Here is a 14,472-nt window from a genome sequence, read left to right on the forward strand (position 1 = left end):
GAACGCTGGAGGGGGGGTGCAACTCTGCCACAGAGGGTGAAGTGCTGACTCCATGAGAGCCGATGGAGCCAAAAGGCATGTGCTTGAAACCCCTGCAGACGTGGCACTTATCTGGCTAATGAGCTTCACCCAAACAACGAAGGCAGGAGTCACGAATTGCTCGCTGGCATGGACTTTAAGCAGGCCCTGCATTGCTTAAAGCCCTGGGACTTTTTCATGCCTCTAACCCTCGTAGTAGGAGAGACATTCCCTACCCAAGGACTGCCTAACACTAACTAAAAACAACAGTGCTGCTAAAGACTACTGGTCACATCTAGTCACACAAGAAAAGCCGGGAGCCGTGGCATAGCAACAGGCACCTCAGCCACAATACCAACAGCCTCGCGGGTGGTAAGAAGGAACTGGAGGGGAGTTGGGTCAGCAGGATCATATATAGGCTCCAGAGCAGCGCCACTCCAGGGGGCTCCCCACCGACCCGACTGGTAGCTGCTAGGGCAAAACTTTCCAACAGCCACGTGCATGCACACCTAGCTCAGAAAGAGATGAGCAAGCCCTCCGAGCAGCAGCTAGAAAAGTGTCTGTGGAAAGTCTTTTCCTACACCCAAATGGCCCTGTCATCACCAAGTCATAGACAGCAATTTGACTCATTTGTGTGCCCCTGGGGAGGGTCACCAGGATTCCCATTTTCAAACACAAACTCCAGTCTAACAGGGACCTGCACAGTGTCTTGTCAGATGTACTGATCCCAAACTGGTTACCGTGGGCGGGAGAAAGTGAAGAGAGTCATCAATCTGCACCAGCTCCTGCACAGCTGGGAAGGCCTGAAGAAAATGGTGGGGTGCATGGACAGAGTGGGGCACACAGAACTGCTGGGGGGTGCGGAGGTTACAGGTGGTAGTCAGGTGACATTGAGCCAGAGGCTGAATGCAAAGGTGGTGCCTGACACATTGGATGGGGCAGATGTGGCTGACTGAAATGGAGAGACCGGGGTGACTGAGGGTCTCCATAGCCTCCCAAGTCTCTATAAATCACTCCCTCCTCATAAGAACATAAGAACGGCCATACTGGGTCAGACCAAAGGTCCATCCAGCCCAGCATCCCATCTGCCGATGGTGGCCAATGCCAGGTGCCCCAGAGAAGGAGAACAAAAGACAATGATCAAGTGATTTATGTCCTGCCATCCATCTCCTGCCCTTGTACTGAAGGCGAGGGCACCATACTTTATCCCTGGCTAATAGCCATTTATGGACCTAACCTGCAAAAATTTATCAAGCTCTTTTTTAAACCCTAATAGAGTCCTGGCCTTCACAGCCTCCTCGGGCAAGGAGTTCCACAGGTTGACTGTGCGCTGTGTGAAGAAAAATTTCCTTTTATTAGTTTTGAACCTACTACCCATCAATTTCATTTGGTGTCCCCTAGTTCTTGTATTATGGGAAAAGGTAAATAATTTTTCTATATTCACTTTCTCCACACCATTCATGATTTTATATACCTCTATCATATCGCCCCTCAATCGCCTCTCTTCCAAACTGAAAAGTCCCAGTCTCTCTAGTCTCTCCCCATATGGGACCCGTTCCAAGCCCCTAATCATCTTAGTCGCCCTTTTCTATTCCTTATGTCCCTCACCCACAACCAATAACCCTCCAGGTTTGTTCCAGGCTCCTTCCCAGCAATTCCTTCGCTCCCCCTCCGCTCCTCCATTAACTCCGGCTCCCCTCAAGACTTTGTACCACTTGAGGGCTGCAGGAAAGGCATTTCTACAATGAATTTGCTCTCAAAGTTCTGTCTTATCAGTAATCTCTATGGGAAAAAATCCGTTCCTTGATCTTTCTGGTTGTCTGCCCTGTTAAAACCTAGCTGCTGACGAGAGTTTGAAATAAATTACCACAGCGTAATTATATTGTGTCATTTTCACAAAACATCCAGAATTGTCAAATCTGGTGGTTAGGATGTTTAATGTGGAAGTGCAGCATTCCCCCAAGAATAATGGGAAATTCTCTGAGAACCTCTCAGCTCACTGGACCTGAAGGTCACTTAGGCCTCTGAACACTGTGGTTGGTTCATCTTTAAAATTTACCCTTCACACAGGCATTTCCCCATGACAGTTACATGCACCAGCCTCTTTAATAGCACAACAACACCAGACCACGCAGACCTTTGCTTCAAAGGAGTACATGGCTCTTCTTCACCACATTTCATTTTAAAGCAGACCACCACAGCAGTTCCTGAGTCTTCTTCCAAGCAAATGCACCAGGCTGTCCCATCCCTCAAGCCTCAGCCCAATCCAAGGTGAGACAGGGCAGCAAATCCCACATCAAAATGACACCCAGGAGTCACTCACTGGCTGGAATTGTGATGGGTGTCGTGGGAAGATTCTGGCTGGGTCCCATCTCAGGAGCTGGTTGGAGTGGCACCATGGGTTGTCCTGGGTGAACCCCAGCTCTCTCTCTCTCTCTCTCTCTCTCTCTCTCTCTCTGTGTGTGTGTGTGTGTGTTTCAGAGAGGTCTGGGTGCATCCTGGCAACATGGGGGAGCGGAAGTCCCAGCTTACCCCAGCTACAGGAGGAGGATGTATGTGTGTGAGTGAGAGATGTGGCTGTATCTGGGCAAGATGGGGGAAGCGATATCTTGGCTGGATCCCACCTTGATGAATGGGTTCTCAATGGATTAAGCTATGCTTAGACTATCCCCCCAGTCTGCTCTTGCCCACACAGATCAGCCAAGTTCCCATCCCTGCGCCAGTCTCTGCTGGGCACCCTGGATATAGAACCTCCCCTTTGGGTGCATCTCCAGGTGCCGTGCCCGGCTCACTGTCTGCCAGAAGCCACACAGGACCTGGTGCTGCTGTGAATGACCTGGTATTGAATGAGGCTGCCCAGCTGAGCAGAGTATCTGCCACAGTCAGCACAGCTGTATGGCTGCTCCCCTGTCTGCATGAGTTGGTGCATGTTCAGTGTATTGGTGTAGGTGGAGCTCCTGCAACAATCACGATAGCTTTATGGCAGCTCCCTGTGGGTGCACTGGTGCATTCTCAGGTATGAGATCTGTGCAGAACCCTACCCACAGTCAGTGCAGAGGTGCGTCTGCTCCCCAGTGTGCAAGCGCTCATGTCTTCTCAGTCCTGAGAGGTGTGCAAAGCCCTTGCCACAGTCCACACAGCAGTACGGTCTCTCCCTGGTGTGTGTGCGCTGGTGTGTTCTCAGGTATGCAACCTGTGCAAAGCCCTTGCCACAGTCGTCACAGCGGTGCGGTCGCTCCCCAGTGTGTGTACGCTGGTGTCTTCGCAGCTTGGAGCTCTCGGCAAAGCTCTTGCCACAGTCGGTGCAGCGGTGCGGCCGCTCGCCGGTGTGCACGCGCTGGTGTGTTCTCAGGCTTGAGACCCACACAAAGCCCCTGCCACAATCAGTGCATTGGTACATCCGCTCCCCCGTGTGCACGCGCTGATGAGTTCTCAGGTTTGAGATCCAGACAAAGCCCTTGCCACAGTCGGTGCAGCGGTACGGTCGCTCCCCAGTGTGCGTGTGCTGATGCATGGTAAGTGCACTAGCGCTGCGGAAGCTCTTGCCGCAGTCAGTGCAGTGGTACGGCCACTCCCCAGTGTGGGTGCGCTGGTGTCTTCGCAGCTGTGAGCTCTGTGCAAAGCCCTTGCCGCAGTCAGTGCAGCGGTGTGGCCGCTCCCCAGTATGTGTGCGCTGGTGTGTTCTCAGGTGCGAGATCCATGCAAAGTTCTTGCCACAGTCTGCACAGCAGTATGGCCGCTCCCCGGTGTGTGTGCGCTGGTGTGCTTTCAGGTATGCAACCTGTGCAAAGCCCTTGCCACATTCCTCACAGCGGTGTGGTCGCTCCTCAGTGTGTGTGCGCTGGTGTCTTCGCAGCTGCGAAATGTGTGCAAATCCCTTGCCACAGTCGGTGCACTGGTGTGGCGACTCCCTGGTCTGCATGTGCTGGTGCTCAGTCCATGTAGATGGATTTGGGGGGCGGGAAGAGGACTGGACGGCTGACAAATCACTCAGGGTGTGGGAGCTGTAACCTGAAAAACATGTTGTGTTGTTTTAAGCCCCAGTCAGTGACACGGTTGAGCTGAAAGGGGTGAGTGGCTACCTCCAAGCACAGCTCTGATCTACACAGTCACAGGCTGCATGAAGGCTGAACTCTTCTGAATCCTACTGTACTGCCCAACCCACTATGTAAACGCACCCCCATTTGCTTTCCCTCAGGACCTCTCACATCTCACACCCCACATTGTCCTCCAGTTCCACCCTCTTCCCATTTCAGCACAGCCCTGTCTCCCACTGTCCACTGCTCTGGTGTCCTCTCTCATCCTAGGCCCGAGGTTAGCAATGCCCAGGAGAAACAGGAAGTATTGTTAAGAGGCACCTCGGCTTAACCAGGGGATCATCAATGACCTGAAACTCAGAGTCGACAAGAGGTGGAATCCTGCTCAAATTCAAAAATGAGTTTTAAAAAGCCCAACAGTGGCATGTTGGGACAAAATAAGAGAGATCAAGGACAGGACAAATTAAACTAGCTAGAGTTATAAAGGCACACAGGGAAACATTTTACAAATATGAAGGAAGCAAGAGGAAGACCAAGGACAGGTGAGGCTCTTTACTCTCATTTCAGTTTTCACCAGAAAGATAGCAGTGATCAGTGGACTAACATAGTGAACATCCGTATAAATGGAGTAGGATCTGAGCCTAACAAACAAAAATCAATAGATACAAATTACCTAGACAAATGAGACCCCTGAAGTCATCACAGGCTGATGAAATACAACTTAGCAAACCTAAAGATCTGGAATGAAGAGCCACGTGAGAACTTGTGGAGCATGGTAGAGTGACCTGAAGACTGGACAAGGGCAAATAGAATATCTAGTTCTAGACAGGGGAAGGAAGACTATCCAGGAAATTAAATTAAGTACTTAACTGGCTTAATTTCAGTACTGGAACGATAATGGAGAGAGTAATCTGATATTTGAGTAGTGAGCACGTAGGAGCAGATAAGCAAGAGTCAATAAGGATCTGTCAAGAATGAACTATTTAAAGCTAACCCAGTGTCCTTCTCCAACAGAAAACAAGCCTTGGGGATAAATGAGAAGCAGTAAATGTCACATATCTTGGCTTCACGCTTTTGATACTGTCTACCTGAGCATCTTGTGAACAAACTAGACAAGTAGAGACGAGGTAAAGCTGCTATAAGGTGGTTGCATAAGTGACTGGAAAACTGTACTCAAAGTTTCATGGTTCACAAAGGAGCTGAAAAGGCGCATCGAGTGGGATCCTGCAGCGATCTGTTCTGGGTCTAGTTCTATTCAATGTCTTTGGACAGAGAACACATGGCCATGCTTACAGACAATGGCCATGAAGAAGGTTTTACAAGTGCTTTAGAAAACAGGATTAGAATTCAAAAGTGTCTTGATAAACTGAAGAAATGGTGTGACTAGGAAAGGATGAAGTTCTATACGATCATGTGAAAAGAACTACCATTAGGTAGGAATAAACAACGCCTCAAATACAGAATGGGAAGTGACAGCCTAGGAAGGAGTATGGCAGAAAAGGATTGGGAGGGTTTGATGGATTGCAGACTGAATCTCAGCTGAGCAGTGGAATACTGCTGGGGGAAAAAAGCAAACAGCGTTCCGGGACGTACAAGCAGGAAGATGGGAGAAGTCATTCCTCCCACTCTGTTCAGCACTCAGAACACCTCAGCTCGACTCTGTCTGTTCACGAAGGACAAATTGGACAGGGTCAGAGGAGCACAGAAATAATAATTAAATAACTAGAAAAAAATAACCTACTAGGGACGAATGAAAGAATTCTACAGTCTGGAGAACGGGGTGGGTGGGTGATAACAGTCCTCAGTGGACAAGGAGAAAAAAAAAACTGAGCACCCTTCATTTTGTAATGATCTTTATGTGCACAAGTACAGGACCAGAGTAGATTCAGGTTAGATATTAGGAAAAACTTTCAATCTTAGTGCAGTTAATCACTGGAACAAAATTACTTAGGGAGGTTGTGGAACCTCCATCATTGAAGGGTTCTAAGATCAGGTTAGACAGAAATCTGTCAGGTATGGACTAGATAATGCTTAGTCCTGTCTCAGCACAGGGACTCGATTGATGCCTACCCAGGTCCCTACCTTTCTATAATTTCTAGGGTTCACAGATATCAGGGTCAGACAGTCTCATTGTACCCACCCAGCCTGGCTTCCTGACTATCCCAGTCTGCTCAACTCTCCAAGCATTCCTGCTTCTGGCTCATTAACTCCTGGCTCTACAAGACCAGAGCTTAGATAGAGAGAACAACAAGTCCTGTGGCACCTTACAGACTAACAGATAGTTTGGAGAATCAGTTTCGTGGGCAAAATATCTGTTAGTCTATAAGGTGCCACTGGACTTCTTGTTTTTGAAGATACAGACTAACTTGGCTACCCCTCTGATACTTGCGAGAGAGAGACGCTCTATCACCACCAACAGACTCCCACTTATGGAGAATCCATCGTGCCCTGAGGAGAGCACTTCCAGCAGCTCAGTCCCCCTCCAAGACAAATACTGGCCCCTAATTCTCAGCCTCAATTTCTCTCTCTTCAGCTGCCAGCCAGTGGATCTCACTCTGCCTTTGCCTTCAACATCAAGGAGCTGTCCACTAGCAGGCCTGTACCTCAGAAGGTATTCAATTATTATGACTCACCTGAGGACGAGCTCTCAGGCTCAGAGCTTTTCCTGCAGTCCTTGGCATCCTGGATCCAGAGCTCTGCCTCTTCTCGTTCGATGCGATGGATCAAGTTTGGGGTAGAACCACAATAGCCTGTTAGCAGGGGAAGATTCAATAGTAAAGTTCTGGCAGCCGAGATACAATGGTGCAGTTCAGCACACCCAGGCCCAGCTCTCGGTCAGAGTGTGTCTGTGCAGCACCCGGCGTAATAGGCCCCAAATCTCAGTTTCTGCTTCAGAAGAAAGCACAGAAGATTGCAAACAGGAAAGCAATGAAATAAAACCTCTTTATGGGATATTTCTTCCCATCTCCCACCAGGCAATTTCACTTCATACTCGAAAACAACATCTCAGTTTGCAACGGGGGCTGAGATTTAAATCCTTACTAAGGTAAATCTGGTTGTTCCACGGAATATCCCATTCTGCTAACATCCTGGCCCATGTGCATTTTGTGGCCCGAAGTTGACAGGACAGCTGTGTGACATGGATTGCTTTTGCACACTGCTACACACGTTACACTCAGATTAAGAGACAGAGCGAGCAGAAAATGCTCAGCCACCTTCTCTCTGGTCACTAGTTCACTTGCCCAGTTGTCTCCTGGGAAGTTTATTGTGGGGGAAAACTGTGGGAGATGGGAACTGTACTCCTTTGCCCGCTCGCAGCAGCTGAACCCAGCTTGCGGCATGTGATTAATGTGTTGGCCAAAACGTGTCATGGCAGGGGGCACCAGGCAGCGCCGTTCCACAAACTTTCTAGGTCTTTGCTTAGGATACGAGCACTGTCCAACTGTAGCATTGTTACCTTTACTGCGTTCATTCTCACGGAGGACGTGGCAGCTGCTACCAGCAGCAAGAGTGTCCCCCCGCCTTATTTGTCTAATCAGAGTGAGTTCTTGAGGTGGAGCCGCTGCCCTCAGTGTCTGGCTGGGATTCCCGGCAGAGGTTGTTGCTCATGGGCAGTCTGTAGCCATCGCTGTGCCAGGACTGAGGCAGGTAACGTAAATTAACAAATTACACTGGATTAGCCCCAGGCTTCGCAGCCCCCGTTTCTGCTCGAACAAGAGCCCAACTGGAAAAGGGCTGAAATTTCCCTGCACTCAGCCCAAGGCTGCACCTGGCAGCTGTGGCCTGGAGAGAGCTGGGTCAGGTCTGAGGCCCAGACCTTTTACAGCTGCGAATAAAAGAAGGGGAAATTGGTCCTTACCCAGGGAAATGAGAGCCCGGTAATTTCTCAGCATCTGGTCCCGGTACAGCTGTTGCTCTGTCTGGGATAACAACTCCCACTCCTCCTGGGTGAAATACAGAGCGATGTCCTCAAACGCCACCTGCAGCTGCTGTGACAAGCGTTACACACTCAGCGCCAGCGTTCCCTGTAACCTGTGCACTTGACGACTGCTCAGGAGAAACTCCAGTATCGCCCAGCTGATCAGCAGAGCGTCCAGAGCAAGGCTCTGTGTTTCTATTATAGAATCGTAGAACACTAGAACTGGAAGGGACCTCAAGAGGTCATCGAGTCCAATTCCCTGCCCTCTAGGCAGAACTAAACACCATCTAGATCATCCCCGACAGCTGTCTATCTGACCTGCTCTTACATATCTCCAGGGATGGAGATTTCACAACCTCTCCAGGCAATTTATTCCACTGTTTGACCGCCCTGACAATTGGGAAGTTTTTCCTAATGTCTAATCTTAACCTCCCTTGCTGCAGTTTAAGCCCACTGCTCATTGTCCTGTCCTCAGAGGCCACAGAGAACAATTTTTCTCCCTTCTCCTTGTAACCCTCTTTGAGGTACTTGAAAACTGCTATCATGTCCCCTCTCAGTCTTCTCTCTTCTAAACTAAAGAAGCCCAGTTCTTTCAGTCTTCCCTCACAGCTCATGTATTTGAGACCTTTAATCATCTTGGTGCTCTTCTCTGGACCTTTTCCAATTTCTCCACATCTTTCTTGAAATGTGCCCAGAACTGGACACAGTACTCCAACTGAGGCCTAGTGAGCACTGAGTAGAGCAGAAGAATTTCTCATGTCTTGCTCACAGCACTCCTGTTAATGCATCCCAGAATCACGTTTGTTTTTTTTTTTGCAACAGCACCACACTGTTGACTCGTATTTAGCTTGTTGTCCACTATGACCCCTAAGTCCCTTTCCGCAGTACTCCTTCCCATTCTATATTTATGAAGCTGAGGGTGCGTCTACACTAGCTGGCTACTTCAAAGTAGCCAGCACAATGTCAAAATAGCACGCGTCGCGTCTACACGTGCCGTGTGCTATTTCAACGTTGAAATCGACGTTAGTTGGCGAGATGTCGAAATCGCTATTCCCATCCCAAGATGGGAATAGCGCCCTACTTCGACGTTCAACATCGAAATAGGACGTGTGTAGACGATCCGCATCCTGCTACTTCAAAATAGCGGGGTCCGCCATGGCGGCAATCAGCTGTTAGGCGGAGACGCGCTGTCCAGCCCCTGCGGGGCTCTATGATCTCTGCACCCCACGGTTCTTAAAGCTGCACAGACCCGGAAACCCCGTAGCAGGAAGCTGACACCGTGCAGGCAGCAGACGTGCCACGAGGTGCCCCTGCACGGCCCAGAGGAAGACCATGGCAGCAAGCCAGCCCCTCGAGCACCCTCAGAGCTCCCCCCCGGGCCATCCCAGGGCTCCCAGGCCTCCAGCCGGCAGGTAGGAAGTGGGGCCCCTCCTGGACCGCGTGCTGGGGCTCTGGGTTGAGGAGGAGGTGCTCCACATAATGGGGAGCAAGCGGTGGAATGCAGAAGCATTTGCCTGGCTGCCTGAGGGTGTGGCCGCCCAGGGTCACCCTGCCTGCAATCCTGACCATGTCAGGAGTAAGGTCAAGGAATTGTGGCAGGGTGATGCCTGGGCCAGGGACTCGGCCAGCCAGTCTGGGGCTGCCCCTGCTGCTTGCCCCTATTACCAGAAGCTCAGGGCTATCCTGGGCCCCCGGGGCACCTCCTCCCCCCCAGCCACCCTTGACACCACAGCCGACGAGCCCCAGCAGGCCTCGGAGCCAGGGTCGGGTCCGGAGGCCAGTCCTGCCCCCCAGGGCCAGAGCTGGGACCCTCCACCCTGGCCATGGAGTGGTCCAGCGAGGAGGGGGAGCTCATGCTGGACAGCCCTTCCCACAGTTCCAGCCGGGCATCCACCAGACGGGCCTCCCCTGACCATGGCAGTGGACCGTCGGGTACATACCCCACAGAGCACACACCCCCAGGGCATGGGGCGGGGGCACCACTTGACCGGGGGTCCCCCACATCCCCATAAGACCCCAACCTGCCATGGCCTGGGCAGACCATGGCCCAGGGATGGTGCCACAGACACCAGTGCCCATCAGCACCTCCACCCATGGACAGTGCCATGCCCCACCCCTGGTGGGAGGGGCAGACCACTGGAAGGGGCCACCCACACGGTCACTACACGCACCAATGGGGGATTGGGGGGTGGGGACCAGATGCCCTTGGGGGGATGGGGAGTGGGTACGCACGGTCTCCCTCCCCCCTTTTCCCCTATTTCTGCAGCCACCCCATCTGTGGTCCCGGACAGCCCCCCGAGACCCCCAGACCACCACCACCCGGTGTCACTGCCTGCACGAGGACGGTCCCACCCCCGCCGGGGCCAGAGGCGCACCACACACGACCCTGAAGTGGCTGCTGCCCTTCGGCACTAGGCGGACATCATGGAGCGGAGACTCCACTTCGAGGAGTGGGAGGCCACCTGGCGCTGGGAGGCCTGGTGGGATTTTATGGCCACCTCTAAATGGGTGGCTGCCACATTTGAGGAGCTGGTGGGCCGGCTGCCCCCCGCCGATGTCTTCTGTGCTGCCCTCCCTGCCACCCTGCCTGATGTCCCACCTGCTGCCCCACCTGCCACCCCACCCACCAGCTCCACAGAGCAGGAGCCCACTAGGGCCGATGACTGGGCCAAGGACCCGCCTCGGCCGTACCTCCCCATCCCCAGCCGGCTTCACTGGGGACCCCGGCTGAGGGGGGGACCGGCCACCTGAACACGGCGAGTGTCACACCCTTCCACCCCCGCCCTGGAATGATGGGCCGATGTCTGGCCTGCCCACATCTCCCCCGTGTATATAGTTGTCCCCGCCCTGTGTATAGTTATTTATAGTTGACCCCCCGTATATAGTTTATTATAGTTGTCCCCACCTGTGTATAGTTATTTTCCATGATGCTGTTTGTATTAGTTTTATATGCACAACAGAGGTGAAATTTTTGGTTATTTAAATAACGACAGTTTTATTTTTCAAAAACCCGCGTCCCATGTGCTTTTGGTGAGGGCCGGGTGTGGGTGCTGGGGCGGTGTGCAGGGGACCCACCAGGGATGGCCTGGGTGGTGCTCACTAGGCCCCCTGGTCAAAGTACTCCTGCAGGGCCTCCCTCCCAGCTTGGTATCATCTGCAAACTTAATAAGCGTAGTCTTTATGCCAATATCTAAATCATTGATGAAGATATTGAATACAACCAGTCCCATAACAGATCCTTGCAGAACCCTGCTTGTTATGCCCTTCCAGCATGACCACAAACCATTAATGACTACTCTCTGAGAACGAGAACAACAAGAAGTCCTGTGGCACCTTATAGGCCAACATATTTTGGAGCATAAGCTTTCGTGGACAAAGAACCACTTAATCAGATGCACTTCCACTCAGTACAGTTAAATGTAGTGCCTTGCATGGTGACAAGTATCAGACAGGTAGCCATGTTGGTCTGCATCTTCGAGAACAACAAAAAGTCCTGTGGCACCTTACAGACTAACAGTTATTTTGGAGCATAAGCTTTCGTGGGCAAAGACCCGCTTCATTAGATGCATCTATAAATATATTAGAAGCAAGAGGAAGACCAAAGACAGGGTAGGCCCACTACATAGTGAGGAGGTAGAAGCAATATCTGGAAACTTGGAAATGGCAGAGGTGCTTAATGACTTCTTTGTTTCCGTCTTCACCAAGAAGGCTGATGCAGAAATACCTAACATAACACATGCTAGTGGGAAGAAGGTAGGTTTAGAGGATAAAATACATAAAAGAACAAGTTAAAAATTACTTAGAAAAATTAGATGTCTTCAAGTCACCAGGGCCTGATGAAATGCATCCTAGACTACTTCCAGATGCATCTAATGAAGCAGGTCTTTGCCCATGAAAGCTTATGCTCCAAAATATCTGTTAGTCTATACAGTACCACAGGACTTCTTGCTGTTCTTGAAAATACAGACTAACACGGCTACCTCTCTGAGAATGGTTATCCAGCCAGTTATGCACCCACCTTATAGTGGTCCCATCTAAATTGTATTTACTTAGTTTATTGATAAGATCATGTGAGACTGCATCAAATGCCTTACTAAAGTCAGGTACACCACATCCACCGCCTCTCCCTTATCCACAAGACTAGTTATCCTGTCAAAAAAAGCTATCAGATTGGTCTGGCATAATTTGTTCTTTACAAATCCATGCTGGCTGTTATCTACACCTAGTTTTCTTCCAGATGTTTGCAGATGATTTCCTTAATTATTTGCTCCATTATCTTTCCTGGCACAGAAGTTAAACTGACTGTCTGTAGTGTCCTGGGTTGTTCTTTTTCCCTTTTTATCGATGAGCACTATGTTTGCCCTTTTCTAGTCTAATGGAACCTCTCCCAATGTCCAGAACTTTTCAAAGATAATAGCTGAAAGCTCAGAAACTTCCTCTATGAGCTCCCTAAGTATTCTAGGATGCATTTCATCAGGCCCTGGTGACATGAAGACATCTAATTTTTCTAAGTAATATTTACCTTGCTCTTTTATGTATTTTATCCTCTAAACCTACCCCCCTTCCCACTAGCAAGTATTATGTTAGGCATTTCTGCAGTGACCATCTTGCTGAAGACCGAAACAAAGAAGTCATTAAGCACCTCTACCATTTTCAAGTTTCCAGCTATTGCTTCTCCCTCCTTACTGAGTAGTGGGCCTACCCTGTCTTTGGTCTTCCTCTTGCTTCTAATATATTTATAGAATGACTTCTTGTTACCCTTTATGTCTCTAGCTAATTTGAGTTTATTCTGTGCCTTGGCTTTTCTAATTTTGCCGCTGCTTATGTACATTATTTGCTTATAGCCATCTTTTGTAATTTCTCCTACGTTCCACGTTTCATGAGACTCCTTTTTGATTTTGAGATCATGCAGGATCTGCTGGCTAAGCCAAAGTGGTCTTCTACCATACTTTCTACCTTTCCTATGCAGCAGTATAGCTTGGTTTTGGGCCCTTAATAATGGCCCTTTGAAAAATTGCCAACTCTCCTCAGCTGTTTTTCCCCTTAATCTTGCTTCCCGTGGGACCTGACCTACCAGCTCTTTGAGTTTACCAAAATTTGCTTTCCTGAAACCTGCTGTTTCTATTTTGCTGTTCTCCCTTTCCCTGTTGTTTAGAACCATGAACTCTGCGATGTCACGGTCACTTTCTCCCAAGTCTCACTGAGTTCCTCCCTCTTTCTTAAAATCAAATCTGGAGTTGGCGGCGCACAGCCCCGCGGGCCTCGGCGCCCAGAACAGAGTCACGCTGCCCACAGACAGGACACAAATCTGCTCATGGAGGGGAAAGAGCAGAGCCGGCCTCGCCGAGCAGGTGTCGCTCCAGCCCTGGGTCCCAGCTGAGATGCGCTGGTGCGAGAGGCTCAGGGGCCAGCCAGCAGGCAGGGTGGGCTGAGGCCCCGCGCACTCACCGGCGGCGGCGCGGGCAGCAGAGCTGGGACCACCTCGCTCCGCTTCCGCGCCTGCCAGGGGCTCCAGACACGCGCCCCAGCCCGCGGGGGAGGAACACGCGGGGCGCAGCGCGGACGGGAGGGGGCGCAGGGGCCGGCCCGGCCCGGCCCTTTCCCAGGCGGGGGGCCGGTCACAGGACGGTGCCCCCCACGCCCGCCCGCCGCCCCCGCACAGGGCCCCCCCCAGCGCGGCAGCAGGGCCCCGAAGCCGCCCGCACAGCTGCCCCGGGCGGGGCCGAAGCCCAGCGCAGGGACCAGGCTCCTGCCCGCCTCCCCGGCCGGAGTCCCCCGCCAGCCCCCGGCCCGCGGCTCCTCTGCCAGCGCCGGGCGGGCCCGCGCCCCGGCAGCCGCCTACCTGCACCGGCCCCGCCGCGGCCATGGCCGGGCTGGCGCTCCCCGGGCCCGGGAAGGCCGCTCCCCGCCCGCTCGGCTCCAAGGGCCCCGCGCCTGCGCCCACAGCAGCAGCGGAGCCCCCGGACGCCTGGGTCCCGCGCGCTGCCGCTGGGGGCGCTGGCTGCGGCGGGCGCCCGGGGACTGGGGGGGCGCAGCGGCAACACACCGGCCCCCGCGGCGCCCGCCCCGGTCCTGCTCCGCCCGCGGGCAGCTGCGAGCTCACCGGGGACCTGGGCACAGCGCACGTTCCGCGGGCCTGGAGCGCGCCGGAGGTGCGAGCGCCGGGAAGCGGGGCGCAGGCGCTTCCCTCGCCGTCTCCGCAGCTCCCTGTGGCGCGCGGGTGCGGGCAGCCCGGGGCGGTGCCTGCAGGTGAGCCCGGGGCGGCGCGCAGAGCTCCCTGTGCTACCAGAAAACGGTCCCAGTGACTGTCCCAGACACCAGCCCCCTTCCCCAGCCCCCAGATTCCGCGCTGGGAGCCAGCAGAAGAGATGGAAGGACGTGCTGAAGGCCCCTGGGAAAAGGGGCAGCATCAGTGAGGACACCTGGGAGAACCTGGCGCAAGACCAGCCCCAGCGGAGAGCCATAATCCAGGAGGGACCCGGTGCAGCCTGAGAACAA

General features: G+C 52.6%; 1 protein-coding gene across 1 annotated transcript; it reads right to left on the bottom strand.

Moving 5' to 3' along the window:
- Nucleotides 1-1,936: 1,936 nt before the first annotated feature.
- LOC142002738 (uncharacterized) lies at nt 1,937-14,086 on the bottom strand. Its single transcript, XM_074979092.1, has 4 exons — nt 13,817-14,086; nt 7,915-8,044; nt 6,689-6,805; nt 1,937-4,029 (listed from the first exon to the last, which is right to left on the bottom strand). The coding sequence occupies exons 1-4, from the start codon at nt 13,838-13,840 to the stop codon at nt 3,056-3,058; spliced, it is 1,245 nt and encodes a 414-aa protein (XP_074835193.1). The 5' UTR covers nt 13,841-14,086; the 3' UTR covers nt 1,937-3,055.
- Nucleotides 14,087-14,472: the final 386 nt, after the last annotated feature.

Source organism: Carettochelys insculpta, chromosome 28 (genome assembly GCF_033958435.1).
Source record: "Carettochelys insculpta isolate YL-2023 chromosome 28, ASM3395843v1, whole genome shotgun sequence".
In the NCBI taxonomy this organism is placed as follows: Eukaryota; Metazoa; Chordata; order Testudines; family Carettochelyidae; genus Carettochelys; species Carettochelys insculpta.